The 16,742-nt window shown below is 45.4% G+C and overlaps 1 protein-coding gene across 3 annotated transcripts in view; it reads right to left on the reverse strand.

The window, feature by feature from the left end:
- CWH43 (cell wall biogenesis 43 C-terminal homolog) overlaps positions 1-16,742 on the reverse strand; it is a 158,289-nt gene that overhangs the window by 129,446 nt on the left and 12,101 nt on the right. For 2 of the 3 annotated variants that reach the window (XM_029587890.1, XM_029587881.1), the window contains exons 2-4: positions 7,804-7,995; positions 3,445-3,565; positions 1,242-1,396 (exon numbers count right to left, since the gene is read on the reverse strand). In XM_029587890.1, coding sequence (XP_029443750.1) covers positions 1,242-1,396; positions 3,445-3,565; positions 7,804-7,995 — 468 coding nt within the window. The remainder of the gene's footprint in view (positions 1-1,241; positions 1,397-3,444; positions 3,566-7,803; positions 7,996-16,742) is intronic. The other variant, XM_029587899.1, reaches the window with a different exon arrangement.

The following is a 16,742-nucleotide window of genomic DNA, read 5'->3' on the forward strand; positions in this document are numbered from 1 at the left end:
TCCCAGTCTTATGCACTCACAGATACATACCCAGGCTCCCATTTTCACTTACATACACACATTCAAGCTCCCATTCTCACACACACGCACAGCCACAGTCCTACTTTCGCCACTGCAGGGATGGGATCCCACAATGCCCTTGCTGTCCGGCCCTCCTCTTTGCCACTGAAAGAATGGGATCCCATGGCGGCGTTGCAGCTCCAATCCTCATCTTCGTCGTCGCGGGGATGGGCTCGTGTGGTGGCATTGCAGCTCCTATCCTTCTCTTCACTGTCGCGGGGATGGGATTCCACATGGTCTTGCTTCTTCTGAGGCCCTCCTCTTCACCGTCGCGGGGATGGGATCCTGCGACGGCCTTGCTTCTTCTGAGGGCTCCTCTTCACCGTCACAAGGATGGGATCCCGCAGCAGCATTGCAGCTTAGGTCCTCCTCTTTGCCATCACGGGGATGGGATCCCACAACATCCTCTTCTGGTTGATTGGGCCTGAGCCCAATGTGGCTGGGCCATGGCCCACCCAGGCCAACTCATGGCTACACCACTGCAGGGTATAGAATGGTTACTTGTATGGACAATTAGCAGGCTCTAGTGCTTTTCTGAATTGTAACTTGCCATGGCATATGGTGCCTCAATTCTAGTGGCCAGTTCCTTTCAGAGAACAGCCCTCTGCTTCCTGCTCCGTCCAACCTCTCCCATCCCAGGCAGCAACCTGCAGAGATCAGAAAGTGAGGGGGTGAGACTGAAACAAGCAGAACAGAGCAGAGAAGAGCTGCGCTGCTCCCTAATCCAGCCTCTCCTCTCCTGTCATTTCTCAGGGACTGATGCAGAGGGGACAAAAAGGTGCTAGGACTAAAGTACTGTCGAGTATTGGCAGAAAAACAATCCTGGAATCAGGTGACTCAAGGCCAGTGCCATTTTGGAAATGAAATGAAACATCATATCCCTACTCCACATTGGAAGCTAATGTGTTCATGAAGTCTGAGTTCAGGACTAACATCTCTGAACAATGAATTTCAAAAGAGGGTAACATAGATGGGTAAATAATGACCCCCCCCCCCCCAAAAAAATAATTTCCCAAAATAAGAATTGGGTGAACACTTTTAGGCCATTTAATTTATAGTAACCAGGAGAAAGCAAGGCCTTCCTGGCATAGATACTTGTAGGGTGAGTGGGTGGAGGATGGTCCACCTATAAAACCAAAAGTAGGAAATGATTTTGATGACACATTTTAACTTGTACTTACCTGCCTTGATACGATCAGCTGTTACTATGAATGCCAGTATCAGTATGACAGTGTTAGCAGTTGTACAAGCCCATATTGGGTTAAGTGATGTATACCAGATCCGAAGAGAAACAAGCAATATATGACTTAATATGTATCCCCAGATACAGCAATACCTGTACATAAAAACACACAATTTTTGTGTAACTTAAATTTAGAAAAAAAATTGCAAATTTCTAGCTCCACAAATAAATTAATAAATGCCAAAATCTCTCAGTTTTTGAAGAGAAATTTGGGGGCACAAAATGGGAGATATATTCATTTTTCACTGAAATTACCATACCTTAGGAGAAATTTTAGAAGGAAGACACGGAGAAAAAAAAATTGCATTATTTTTGGTCAACTAAAAGGGAGTAATGCTCCTAAAGTGGCCCTGTGATATGTATTAGAATAGACTACCTACTGCCTTATTCACAAAGGTACATTAGGTGTTAACACACGAAAACAGACATTAAGGTGAATTTTCAAAGGCATTACGTATGTAAATCTAAATTACTATCGTAGCAATTTTCAAAAGCCATTTACCCAAGTTAAGTGCACTTAACGTGGATAAAACCTATGACAATTCAATGACATATAGCAATTTTCAAAAGCCATGTGGGCACGAGTGGTGACATGAACTAGTCAGACTTCAGCCTTCCTTAAAACATAATCTGTATTCACAGCTTCAATCATATACACCACAGCAGTGTACTCTCTCTACTCACGATTTGTACTGCTTCGTCTCAGCTCAGTGCTTGGACAGTGTTATGTTATAGGAACTGCCTTCCCCCCCCCCCCCCCCCCCGGAGACCTGGGCCTGGTCTGGTTATCCCCACCTGGATCCCAGCTCTTATTCCCCAGTCTCTGGTTACACCCTCTGAGCCCCACCTGCCCTGCAGGATCCACCCATAGAGCATATGCTCTTTAAGGAATTTAAGGTGGACCAGGCTGGTCCTGCTCAGAGAAAATAGGGGAACACTAGGGGCACTGCCTCATAAGCCACTTAACATGTAAAGTGCATTTACATGGTGTGAAATCCAGTTTTAAGCATTTAAATGCTTTTGAACATAAGAACATAAGAAATTGCCATGCTGGGTCAGACCAAGGGTCCATCAAGCCCAGCATCCTGTTTCCAACAGAGGCCAAAACCAGGCCACAAGAACCTGGCCACAAGAACCAGGCCTCATTATTAGTGATGGCCGCATCAGAAATAATGGGCACTGCGTTAGATAACTAGATTTTTCAAAAATTATGCATGTGAACGATATGCTCCTTATGCACTTAACTTTACGTGCTGTTTTGCAACAAGTAAAGTTCAGTGCGTATATTTAGCCACATAACTCTGTACTCAAACTCGATTTATGTCTATATTTTATATTTGAAAATCAGATTGTTTTGTGTTTGTTTACAATTAAGCACATAACTTTGCAGTTAGATGCACTACTAAAAATGTACCCAATTAGATCCCATATTAAGTATGGTATTACATTTCTCTTAACCAAACATTCCAATATAGGGTCAAATTTCAAAAATCCAGAGAGTGAGAAAGATAACTGGTTAATATTAACTGGTTATTTTAAAAGCAGGTTTGCAGATGAACTTAACTGGCTAGATTTTCAACTGAAAAATCAGGTAAATCCAGCCAGACATATTTTGACCAGCTAGATTTAACATAACTCTCTGCAGCTTGGCTGCCCATTCAGATTTAGCCAGTTAGTACTGAAAATCTGAGCAAACTGGCTACGTCCTCTTAAAGAAAAAAAAAGCTAGCAGCCACATTCCCTCCTTCTCCCCCGGCACCCTTTCAAAAAAAGAAGGCCCCCCCCCCCCATAAGCCCCAATCCTCTTCCCTCCCAGCATTCAAACAAAACCCACAGTCACCCTGAGAACCAATGCCTCCTCTCTCCAAGCACTCAGAAAAAGTCCCCTACGTGCCAACCCACACTCCTCCCTAAAATTTAAATGTGCAATGGAACTGATCCTCCCGCTGGCCCCCCCAATATGAAAATGTTGGTTCCCATCTCCCCCATTCCCAATCCACACCTAGATTTCTCAGAAGCCTCCAGCCTCAATCCAAGTTGAGCCAACATGAAGACTCACAAATCCTTCCATTGGCATCCAATATAAATCTTTTGAATATCAACATAGATGAGAGCAGTTCTTGTAAACACAGAGACAGTACCTTTGTACACTGGTTCCTGACCACCACGTTACAGCCTGAATAATCAGTGAGGAAGAAACACCAGCAGCCAAGACTAGCAGTCTAATCAAGCCAGTAGGAGCCTGGTATGAGGCGATGCTTCCTGTAATGCATAGACCAAAAAAAAAAAACCAACAAGAAAATATTTAAACAGAAATGATTTTATTTCTTTCCAATATTCAAAGTGAATTTATGCACAATAAGTTCACCTTGAAAATTTGCCACAGACATTTCCACCTGCTAATTTGTGCAGGTAGCGGGTTTTTTTTTCCCCACTTATTCTTTATTTTCATTTAATGTTTAAACTGTTTATTAAATAAATTCTGGCACACAAGACTTGATGCACAATGGTTCCTTATGCATACCAAGCCTGCGAAAAATTACAGTCATAACAAGCAAACTGTTATGGTTTAGGTCCTGGCTGGATGTGGGTAACACCACCTTCAGAGTGGCACAGCAGGGCAAGGGTAGGGCTAGTGTTCTGCTCCTCCCCCACAGGTTGAGCCCTTGAGTCCTGGGGGTTTCTGCGGTAGCAGGCCATCATGATGAGTCTAGAAGAAGGCTTGGACAGGCTGGTAATGCTGGATCAAGGTCTTGAGCAGGTAAGGACTGGAACTGGAGCTTGAGTGCAGGCAAGGACTGGAACTGGGGCTTGAGTAAGACAGGCAGAACAGGAGACAAGCTCAACCCAGAACATTGACTATAAAGGCCTGAAGGCAGCATTAGGCAGGGAAGGCCCCAAGGGGCAAGAAAGTGGAAAGGCTTAAATAGGCCACAGAGCAAGACAAGGATTAGATAGGCCTCAAGGCAAGGAACAGGAAGACCCTTAGACCACAAGGCAAGGCTAGGAGCGAGAAAGCCCAGAGGCCACAAGACAAAACAAGGATAGGCCTGGGTAGGGCGCAAGGCAATGGTGGCTAGGGCAAAGAGCCATGGGAGACTGGATGCAAAAGAAAGGAGCTGGATTATGTAGGGCTGAGTCTTGAGTATGGTGCAGGCAAGGAGGAGGAGCTTGACGAGGCTGGAGACATGGTTCACTGAGGACTCCTGGTGTGTGTTTAAATTAAGAAAAAAAACAAAAACATTCAACAGAGGCTTCCAACTCATGGTGTTGTGTGTAGGATGAGGGCACAGTTTTTCACTTAGCCATAGGTGCCAATTTGCCTGGCTTCAGCTCTGTCTGCTGGAGTGGAATGGACAGAAGCTGTGACCGGCAGAAATTCAGGTGGAATTACTATTCTCTCTAGCTGGGAAGATAATGGAAAATGTGCAGAAGGCTTTGACAGAGGTTCCATCTGGCATGGGGACTGAATGGAAGCACAAGACTTCTCCAAAGGCAGAACTGCAGCTGTGATGGGAACAGCATTCAGGAGTGGCTTCTGTGTAACAGGACTGGTGTCAATTGCTAAGCCTTGTGTACTCAGGAGAGGTCCAGAGAAGGCTGGCATAGAGAGTGTACATGCTGCTTTCCTAAGAGTCAGAGTTGATCTCATTAGCAGTTTATTACTTACGCATGATGACTGCTGGGTTCCCTGAACTGAATCAACCAGTTCTTTCTGTTTCAAAACTTCTGCTGTCTGAGACAGGGATAGGAAAACTGAAGTAGTTTTACAAACAGAAACATAATTAGTTTTTGCAGGTCAGGAACTTGGCTTAATCTGACAGATTGCCTTGACTGTGTTGTTTAAATCAATTTGGCAAGCTGTGGTTTTCAAAGAACCTGTGTCTGCTGTAGATTTTAAAGACTCAGGGCTTGGCTCCTCCTTAATGGATTGCATGGAAATTTTAACTTAAGCCAGTTATAGCTGCCTTATTTGTGCTTCTCAGAAAGGCTGTGCTAGATGTTTGTTGAGAGGTAGCGCTCATGCTATGAATGTCAGACGTGTGCATGGCAGGAACAGTTTGTAACTTCCTTTGGCTGTTTTTAGGTATGCCTGGATGTGCTGGGGCTCTAGACAATCAGGGCTGAATTAGAAAGCAGGCTGAGCCTTTATGGGTAAGGAACTAAAGTTTTCTTGGCAATTTGTCTTCAGTCCTGGTATTTCTCAAGGAGACTGTGTTGGGTGTTGCAATAGATTTTTTTCTCCCCTGAGGCTGATTTTCTTTGGCTAAATTTGCCTGTGTCTGAACTTGGCATTCTAGGCCCCTACCTAGTTTGCCTAATGCTTCTGCCAGCCCTGATCATGGCATATGCAAGCCACATATGCTTCATTATCTCTGTGTTGTACAAATGAAACCAAGTGCATTACTTCTGCAATATTCTTTGTAAACTTGTATGATGTGCTATTCATCAGTATCATTCTCTTTCTGTATGTAACCATACAGTTCAGAGACTGAAATTCTTCTAAGCATGAAAGAAAAGTGGGATCTGGAGGTGACTGTATCTGATGATCTTAAGATTGTTACGGTCCCGGGCCGTGCCCCGGTCCCTCCACCTACCTCGGGGGCGGCCCGAGCCATTTCGGGGGTTCCTCGGGCCTGCAGGCCCTCCAGCGCATCTCTCCCTCCTCGGGAGAGACGCCGACGGTCCGGCGCAGCTGGCCCTGCCCCCCTGACGCGCGTGCGCGGGGAGGAGCTCCACTTAAAGGGGCCAGCACGGGAAAACCTCAGTCCTGCTGCAGGTGACATCAGACGCCCTCAGGGTATAAGTACCCTGTACCTAGATCACTCCAGTGCCTTGCAACGAGGTTCCTCAGGTTCCCTGATCACTAGTTGCTGTGTTCTCCTGGACTGCTCTCTGTTCTCGACCCGGCTTGACTCCTGACTCGTTCTCCGTCTTCGTCCCTTGGCTCGGGTATCTGCTTCTGACCTCTGGCTCCGACCCGGCTCCGCCCAAGACTCCGTCTTCTGTCTCATTCCTGGCTTGGTTTCTCCTCAGACTCCCGGCTTCTGACTCAGCTTCCTTCCTGGACTCCATCCTTGGGCTTCGCTGCTCCTCTGGTACCTGGTCCTCGCTGGCCCAGAAGATTCGCCTAAGTCCCAGCGGCCGGGCCCCTACGGGCACCTCCTGGGGGGCCTCCGGCTTCCAGGGTGAATCTCCAAAAGTCCCAGTGGCTGGACTCCTATGGGCTCCTCCTGGGGGAGTACCGGCTTCCAGGGTGAAGACTCTTCAGTCACCAGGGCCCAACGTTGTCCGTCCTCTCAGCCATTGCCGAGTCCTTGGTCGCATAGGACTCCACCTTGTCCCAGTGCCGAAGCCTTCCCTGAGTCCTCCGAGCCGCCTCCCGGTTGGGACGCTTGCCGTGGTCCTCCACAGCGCACCATCTTCTGTCCCAACCGGCCCAAGGGTCCACAACCGTAATAAAGATGGCCAAACAGGTTTCAGCAAAAGCCAGAAAAATGTTTTGGTGGCTTAGGAGAGGAATGGCCAGCAGAAAAAGGAAGGTGATATTACCCCTGTATAGAACCTTTGTGAGACCTCATTTGCAAATCTGTATACAATTGTGGAGACCGCACCTTCAAAAGGATAGAGTCAGTCCAGAGGGCGGTTACTAAAATGGTCAATAGTCTTCGTTCTAAAGCATATGAAGATAAACTTATGATCTAAACATGTATATGTAACAAATCCTTACAGAATGTGGGAGAGTGAAAGTACCAAAAGTACCCGAAGGTGGCAAAATCCTAAATCTGTCCTTGACAGTATCTAAATTCAAGAAAGTATGGAATTAGCACAGGGGATCTCTGAGTGAGTGGTAAGGACTGTAAAGCTGAGTAGTTGTGTGAATGGGCTGACTACATAGAAACATGATGGCAGAAAAAGATCATATAGCCTATGTTTCTATGTTTATGCATAGAAGATGCTTGAATATAATCTTGGTAATATCTAGAAACTGTGACAATCAGTCATACTTGTAATTCCAACATTTCATATCCTGGTAATGAAAAGGGATTACTTTTTGTTCATCAAAAAGCTGTATTCCCTCTCATCATACTACCAACAAAAAATATGGAAGCCTACAATAGCTTCTTTATCTCCAGTAATGACCCTTAGTATGTCACTGCTCCAGCACAAATAGGTATTGCCCACTGGAGCAGCCAGTGATGCCCCTATCTCTTTGCAGTGAATATCAACCATTAGATCTTGCATGAAAGTTCCATCAGATTGTCCCTCACAAAAAGCTTGCAGAACCCACCTCCAAAATATATTTTCAAAATATGCCAATTGTTTTAAGGTTTGAAATGTATGGTATTTTCATATGATTTACTCAGTCATAGGTATTATGTAACATATTTGTAATAAAAACACAGTGAAATAGACAGTTTCTCTTAATTAGATATATATTCTTACTTTGTTTTGAGTGTTCTATCATTAAAATTAAACACATCAATGAGAAAACTTACCAACTGTAATGAGCCTTAACAAGGCAAGGATATACCTGTGTTTGGCTAGTTTCCAAAAGGGGTCGATTATTAAGACTACTGGAGAAAGGTAAGCAACTGCCACAACTTCAAAGCCTGTGAGTCCCAAGGTTTGCAGTGGAAAGTACCAGATCATAGGCCCCAAGGCATGGTAAAGAGACCAATATAGATAGCCTAAAATAAAAACAAAATTAATAGAATAACTTACCACATACTGTATATCATACATTACAAGTCTATAAAAAAATTAAAGAGACAACTCTGCTTAATGATTGCTTTTAATACCAAACAACATCATATAATGGAAACCATTTATGTAGTGAGTGTATAATATTTATGTACAGGCCGATACAGCCTGCTCTTGGACGCGCGTTTTCCCTTACCCCTTATTCAGTAAGGGGAGGAAAACGCGTGTCCAACCCACGGCACCTAATAGCGCCCTCAACATGCAAATGCATGTTGATGGCCCTATTAGGTATGTGCGCGGGATACAGAAAGTAAAATGTGCAGCCAAGCCGCACATTTTACTTTCAGAAATTAGCGTTGACCCAAAGGTCGGCGCTAATTTCTTCCGGCGCCGGGAAAGTGCACAGAAAAGCAGTAAAAACTGCTTTTCTGTGCACCCTCCAACTTAATATCATGGTGATTAAGTCGGAGGTCCCGAAAAGTAAAAAAAGTTTAAAAAAAAAAAAAAATTTGAATTCGGCCCGCAGCTGTCGGGCCGAAAACTGGACGCTCAATTTTGCTGGCATCCGGTTTCCGAGCCCGTGGCTGTCAGCAGGCTCGAGAACCGACGCTGACAAAATTGAGCGTCGGCTGTCAAACCCGCTGACAGCCGCCGCTCTGGGTATAAAGGAGGCGCTAGGGACGCGCTAGTGTCCCTAGCGCCTCCTTTTACCCGGATCTACCGCGTCACCTTATTTAAATAGAGAATCGCGCACTGGCAAAGGGCCGGTGCGTGCGCCGGGAGAGCGGACTTTCATCCGCTCTCCAGCGGACTTTACTGTATCGGCCCGGTAGTGAGTAAAGACCTCATACATAATTTAGTGGAGGCAGCTTATTATCTTACTCACACTAAATAGAGACGGTTCTTGCTCAATGTGTCCTGTAATTCAACAGGGAAATTAAATCACCATCTTGGGATTGTATATAATCATGGGTCTTACTCACAATTATTTAAATCTCACTCATACCATTTTTCTTTCTTTTTCTTTTTTTTCTTTTTTGGCGAGATGAGCAAAAATGAAATTTTTCCAAAACACACACAATTCCTTGAAATTGTGTTTACAAAATTCTTCAAAACACACCCAGTTCCTTGGTATTTTAAGCTACTAAGCGCTTTAATGCTATTCCTCAGAACTCACGGTTCCTTGATGTTCTTTATACCTCCTTGATGTAAGCGCTTTAACGCTAGTTATTCAATGTTCATATGTTATGTCAGTAATTGCTGCACAAATTGCTTTTAGCAGTGTTTCCCAATCTAATTCTCAGTGGAGCACAGGACTTGGTGAGAGAGGTAATGGTGGTGGGGCCGCTTGTAAATAGTGATCATAATATGATCAAATTTGATTTAATGACTGGAAAAGGAACAGTGTGCAAATCCAAGGCTCTCGTGCTAAACTTTCAAAAGGGAAACTTTGATAAAATGAGAAAAATTGTTAGAAAAAAACTGAAAGGAGCAGCTACAAAAGTAAAAAATGTCCAAGAGGCGTGGTCATTGTTAAAAAATACCATTCTAGAAGCACAGTCCAGATGTATTCCACACATTAAGAAAGGTGGAAAGAAGGCAAAACAATTACCGGCATGGTTAAAAGGGGAGGTGAAAGAAGCTATTTTAGCCAAAAGATCTTCATTCAAAAATTGGAAGAAGGATCCAACAGAAGAAAATAGGATAAAGCATAAACATTGGCAAGTTAAATGTAAGACATTGATAAGACAGGCTAAGAGAGAATTTGAAAAGAAGTTGGCTGTAGAGGCAAAAACTCACAGTAAAAACTTTTTTAAATATATCCGAAGCAGAAAGCCTGTGAGGGAATCAGTTGGACCGTTAGATGATCGAGGGGTTAAAGGGGCACTTAGAGAAGATAAGGCCATCACGGAAAGATTAAATGATTTCTTTGCTTCGGTGTTTACTGAAGAGGATGTTGGGGAGGTACCCGTAATGGAGAAGGTTTTCATGGGTAATGATTCAGATGGACTGAATCAAATCACGGTGAACCTAGAAGATGTGGTAGGCCTGATTGACAAACTGAAGAGTAGTAAATCACCTGGACCGGATGGTATACACCCCAGAGTTCTGAAGAAACTAAAAAATGAAATTTCAGACCTATTAGTAAAAATTTGTAACTTATCATTAAAATCATCCATTGTACCTGAAGACTGGAGGATAGCAAATGTAACCCCAATATTTAAAAAGGGCTCCAGGGGCAATCCGGGAAACTACAGACCGGTTAGCCTGACTTCAGTGCCAGGAAAAATAGTGGAAAGTGTTCTAAACATCAAAATCACAGAACATATAGAAAGACATGGTTTAATGGAACAAAGTCAGCATGGCTTTACCCAGGGCAAGTCTTGCCTCACAAATCTGCTTCACTTTTTTGAAGGAGTTAATAAACATGTGGATAAAGGTAAACCGGTAGATATAGTATACTTGGATTTTCAGAAGGCATTTGACAAAGTTCCTCATGAGAGGCTTCTAGGAAAAGTAAAAAGTCATGGGATAGGTGGCGATGTCCTTTCGTGGATTGCAAACTGGCTAAAAGACAGGAAACAGCGAGTAGGATTAAATGGGCAATTTTCTCAGTGGAAGGGAGTGGACAGTGGAGTGCCTCAGGGATCTGTATTGGGACCCTTACTTTTCAATATATTTATAAATGATCTGGAAAGAAATATGACGAGTGAGATAATCAAATTTGCAGATGACACAAAATTGTTCAGAGTAGTTAAATCACAAGCAGATTGTGATAAATTGCAGGAAGACCTTGTGAGACTGGAAAATTGGGTATCCAAATGGCAGATGAAATTTAATGTGGATAAGTGCAAGGTAATGCATATAGGGAAAAATAACCCATGCTATAATTACACAATGTTGGGTTCCATATTAGGTGCTACAACCCAAGAAAGAGATCTAGGTGTCATAGTGGATAACACATTGAAATCGTCGGTACAGTGTGCTGCGACAGTCAAAAAAGCAAACAGAATGTTGGGAATTATTAGAAAGGGAATGGTGAATAAAACGGAAAATGTCATAATGCCTCTGTATTGCTCCATGGTGAGACTGCACCTTGAATACTGTGTACAATTCTGGTCGCCGCATCTCAAAAAAGATATAATTGCGATGGAGAAGGTACAGAGAAGGGCTACCAAAATGATAAGGGGAATGGAACAACTCCCCTATGAGGAAAGACGAAAGAGGTTAGGACTTTTCAGCTTGGAGAAGAGACGACTGAGGGGGGATATGATAGAGGTGTTTAAAATCATGAGAGGTCTAGAACGGGTAGATGTGAATCGGTTATTTACTCTTTCGGATAGTAGAAAGACTAGGGGGCACTCCATGAAGTTAGCATGGGGCACATTTAAAACTAATCGGAGAAAGTTCTTTTTTACTCAACGCACAATTGGACTCTGGAATTTGTTGCCGGAGGATGTGGTTAGTGCAGTTAATATAACTGTGTTTAAAAAAGGATTGGATAAGTTCTTGGAGGAGAAGTCCATTACCTGCTAAGTTGACTTAGAGAATAGCCACTGCCATTAGCAGTGGTTACATGGAATAGACTTAGTTTTTGGGTACTTGCCAGGTTCTTATGGCCTGGATTGGCCACTGTTGGAAACAGGATGCTGGGCTTGATGGACCCTTGGTCTGACCCAGTATGGCATTTTCTTATGTTCTTATGTTCTTAATCCTCTCCTGGAAGCAGACCTATCTAGTCAGGTTTTTAGGATTGCCAAAATGAATATGCATGAGAGAGAGTTGCATATACTAGGTCTTCAATGGGTATCCTGAACACCCAACTGGTTAGGTGTGCCTCCAGGAGAGGGTTGGAAAACACTGGATTTCAGTAGCAGATATCAAAGTTACAATGCATACACTAAATGCTGGTAAAATCTGACAAAGCATACAGATCTTCTATTTTCCAGTTAGGTAATCCAGATATTTCATTCATGACCATGTTTCTCAAATTAATAGGTGTTACGATTCCTCCTGTAGCTGTGCCACAGGAGGCCTCTCACCTTTCTCCAGAGGCCGCTCCGAAGCCAGGGCCTCGCCTGAGCAATTGTCTGGATCCTGCTCCACGGCCTGGGAGACCTTCAGTGGTGTTCGGGGCCTACTCAAGGCCTGCTCTACTGCAGCCTGGATGTTCTGGTTTGGGCCACGCCCTTCTCCCTAGGGACGGGCCCACGGCTTCTCTCCAGTCTTATAGGGCTAGCGAAGGGCAGCCCATCTGGACTCCTCCCAAGGAGTTGCCTGCATACAGCAGTTTAAAAGGATCTTCACTTCAGTTCCTTTTTGCCTTTGGATCGGATGTCATGCTTGTCCAGGTTCTCCTGTGCCGATCCAGGTTTCCACTGGTTTCTTTTATTATGATGGCGCCATGTCCTGTGTCTGCTTGTTCCTAGTGTTTCAAGATTCTGCTCCTGCTTCAGTTGTTCCTGCTCCTGAGTTTTCCGATTCTCCAGCGCTGCAAGTCTGCCAGATGACTTCCTGAGGGTAAATCCGCGAGGCCTGTTCCTGTTCCCGTTGTTGGACTCTCGTCAGGCTGGGTTCCTTCCTGCACTGGTCCCGCTCCTGCGGGTGTAGGACAGGGTGGTCTGTGACCAGACCAGTGGTACTGGCTGTGTAGGGCGCCCTGAGGGACAGTGCCAATGTCTAATCCTCCCAAGTCCTTGTCCTGATCCTACCCTATGTCTACAGTACCTTGTTCTACAGTACCTTGTTTCAAGACTTCGTCTTCAGTGCCTTGTTTCGGAGCCTTCTATGTTTTAAGACCTTCGTCTGCTATCATCTTCTGTCCAGCCTGCCGCCTATTGCCGTTACCCAGCGGCAGGTCTGAAAGGGCTTGGAACGGTCAGAGGACTGTTCATTGACCAACACTATGTTGCTGGTCATCCTGAGGTGGGCAGGTTCGGTTGAGGGTCGGACCTTCAGTTCTTGTCTTTTATCTTGTCCTGCTCCTGGCTACCCATACTCGCACCAGCTTACCTTCCATGGTGTGGCTTGGGGCTCCTCCCTGAGTTGTGCCGTGGCCCAAGGGCTCACAACACATGCTTTAGAGGTGACCGCGCTCCTCGCGCTCGTAACAATAGGAAAATACTATGACACTTATTTCACCCAAATTATGTTTGGCCTTTAGAGAGCAAATATCAGAAGAAAGCTAAATAGCAATTACATAAAAGCAGATATTCATGAAATATTCAGCCAAACAAAAACAAAAATATTTGGTGCTGCCTGAAAAAAAAGCATTTAGGTTGTTCAGGAGAAGAAGCCACCAGAGATCCTCCATTAATGCCCTCCACTTTGCTCACCGTCATTTCTACAAACATCTATTACTTTAAATACATATGTGCCTTTTTTCAAGACTGCTTAAAGTTTACTTTGCAAAAGCTGTTTTTGAAGAGCCAATGTCACTTTTTCCACCTGGGACTTATCCGGCTAAGTGGCAGCCGCTGAATATCTGGCCATGTTCAGTGGCTGTGATACAGTAAAGACAATGAGAATCGGACGATCAGAAGAAGCCCTTTATTTCAATGCCCGACTCTGGCCGAGTTTCGCTCATAGAGCTGCCTCAGGGGCAATTCAATTAGCAGGACTTAAAATATGCCTGCAGGGCTGCTGTCACACTGTCACAATGTCACAATATCATTAGTGTCTGCAGAGCACTCTGACATTCCTGTCAGAGTGCTCTGCAGACACTAATGATATTGTGACAATGTCAGAGTGCTCTGCAGACACTAATGATATTGTGACATTGTGACAGTGTGACAGCAGCCCTGCAGGCATATTTTAAGTCCTGCTAATTGAATTGCCCCTGAGGCAGCTCTATGAGCGAAACTCGGCCAGAGTCGGGCATTGAAATAAAGGGCTTCTTCTGATCGTCCGATTCTCATTGTCTTTACTGTATCACAGCCAACTGGATCGGCTTCCGATTTGCTTTTTGGGTCCATGTTCAGTGGCTGCCATTTAGCCGGATAAATATTTATCCAGTTAAGTAGATAGCCAGATACCTTGGGGGTGGGCAATAGGTGGATCAAGGCAGGGCAACTTATCCAGTTATCATAATTGGATAAGGGGGGGATCACGTGAGCCAACGGGGAAGGCGGATGTGGGTTCCCTAGCTCCTGGGCCCGATCCCCGATCCAGTCCCATCCCGGCCCCGCTATTAAGTCTGGCGTGATAAAATAATCTTCTCGATTGATACTGCTTACATCAGCATCCTCTACGAGAGCGCAAATGGCTACCAGGATGATCCGCAAGGATAAAGACCGGGAGAAAGTGAAGTGCGCCGAGCCGCCATCTTCTCCGGATCGCCAGCAGCAAGGCCCATTGGGGGTAGGCCCCGATATTGAGCAGATAAAGTCGGCGGTCACTGCGGCGATAGGACCTGAACTCAAAGCTATAGCCGAGCAGCTAGCGGAGCTTAAGCAATCGTTAAGTGGATATGAGGTGCGATTCAGCGATTTAGAGGCGAGAGTATCTGAGACGCATGATGACCTCGTGGCGGCTCGAAACGACATTGCTGCGCTCCAAAGCTCCGTCGGTCAGCAAGCACAGAGGTTGGAGGACCTCGAAAATAGATCCAGGCGCTCTAATGTTCGTCTGATCGGCGTCCCGGAGTCGTTCAAAGATGTCGACTTACCTGCTATGCTAGAGAAATGGCTCTCGGAGCAATTGAATATATCTGCTCAAAATGGCCCGCTACGTGTGGAGCGTGCACACCGTCTTGGCCAGAGATCGTCTGAGAATACGCATCCGAGACCTGTGATAGCTAAGTTATTAAATTATGCACACAAAATTGAAATACTTCGCGCCCTTCGTGGTAGCCGTAGTTTGTTACTAGACGGCCAGAAGATCTTATTATTTCAGGACTTCTCATCCGGGGTCTCCCAGCGTCGGCGTGCCATGGCCCCATACTGCTCCCAATTAATTAACCAGGGGCTTCGCGCCACCCTGATTTATCCGGCGAGGATGCGGGTGGTGGCCGCCGAGGGGGTTCGATGGCTGGAGACCCCCGACCAAGCTAAGGCATTTGTGGAGGCATTGGCTGCAAGCGGCGCCGCGAAAACCTGAGCGGATGGAGCGAAAATGGAGCGCCATTGTGGAGGTTCATGTCATGGCGTGGCGTAGCACCATGCAGGGGAAGCGGCGTTTCTGCACCTTTCAATTTTCTTCATTTTTTTCCTTCGACGAGAGACTTGATTTGGGTCTCCCCGATTCACTGACTGGTGGGAAAGGAACAAGTGGTTTGGCCGGGTAGCACTTTCCCAGTTCTCCCGATATCACTATCGCGTCCAGTTTATTTTTATTATCCTTTTATTACTTTATTTACAATGTTTCTTGGGGCTCTATTTGAAGCTCGGGGAGCCGAGTCTGGGGAACCCTGTCCAGGTGTCCTCCTACCAATTTTTTTTTTATTTGGGGGGAATTGCCCTCAGAGCCCCTCGGGCAGACTCATGCAGACCCTGGCGTGCGCTGTTAATCACGGCAGGATTTTTCTTTTTTTGTTTTTCTTTTTCATTCTTGTCTTCTTTTTTTTTCTTCAAGTTGCCTGGGGATCCTGGTTACCTGTAATATATAGGTTTTTTTTTCTTTTTTTCGTTCTTATCTTTTTCTTTCTCCCTTCTTTTTCATCTTATCTTTTTTTTCACTTGCTACCTGCTGTTGTGTTTACCCACTTGGACTTACAGTGACCCCCCTTGTTTGCGACATGGGGCTTTCGTGTTGGTGGCTATGCCGCACTTGCTGCCAACTCAAGCCTAGTTCTGATTATTTCTGCCTCACAGTTGATATGGTGTTTTCGCTGGTTTTTCGTTTTAACCTGTTTCCATAGACAAATATGGGCTTGACCCCACATTGAAATGTATCCTTGTTGATCGTGTTAAGGATGCTGTTATTACACTGCTCATTTGTATTGTACGTGGTTACTATCAATGTTCAATTTAGCGGGGGTTGGGGGGTGGGGGGGAGGGGGGACGGCAGGGAAGGGAACCCACCCGGGCCAGGAGGAGGCTCTGTGATCTCCCAATCGCATCACCCGGGAGCCTTAAGTATGGGTGCTGTGTGTACACAGGCGGGAGATTCTAAGGGGGTGGGGGTACGGAAGTTGGGTGGTTGGGGGGAGGGGGAAGGGGGGGAGGGGGGTGGGGGGGGAGGGGTTCTTCGTTGACCGGTTCATGCTGGGGTTTAGTCATGATTTACAAGGTTGTGATACCTCTAGTGCATCCTATGTCACTATGATTCGAGCCTGGGCTCTGGCTGGGAGAGTTCAGGCTTGCTCTGTTCTGTATTTTCTGCTCTGTATGGTCGGTTCCCTTCGGTCTCCCTAATAGTCTCACTCGTGTAATATCCTGGAATGTCGGAGGACTTCATTCCCCTATCAAGCGTACCAAAATTTTGTCCCATCTGAATAAGAAGGAAGTCCAAATTGGGTTTTTGCAGGAAACTCATCTTACTGATAGTGAACATTTGAAACTCCGTAGACACTGGGTGGGACAGGTGGCCTATGCATCGGCGACAACACGGTCGGCTGGAGTGGCGATACTGTTTCATAAAAATTTACCACTGCACATTATCCGTGAAATTAAGGATCCGGACGGCCGCTTTATTATTGTTATAGCGGATGTCTATCAGAGACGAGTAGTGCTGTGTAATATCTATGCCCATAATACCTACAATGCTAAGTTCTATCAGACACTCGTACGACATC

The sequence above is a fragment of the Rhinatrema bivittatum genome, chromosome 1 (assembly GCF_901001135.1).
Source record: "Rhinatrema bivittatum chromosome 1, aRhiBiv1.1, whole genome shotgun sequence".
Lineage (NCBI taxonomy): Eukaryota > Metazoa > Chordata > Amphibia > Gymnophiona > Rhinatrematidae > Rhinatrema > Rhinatrema bivittatum.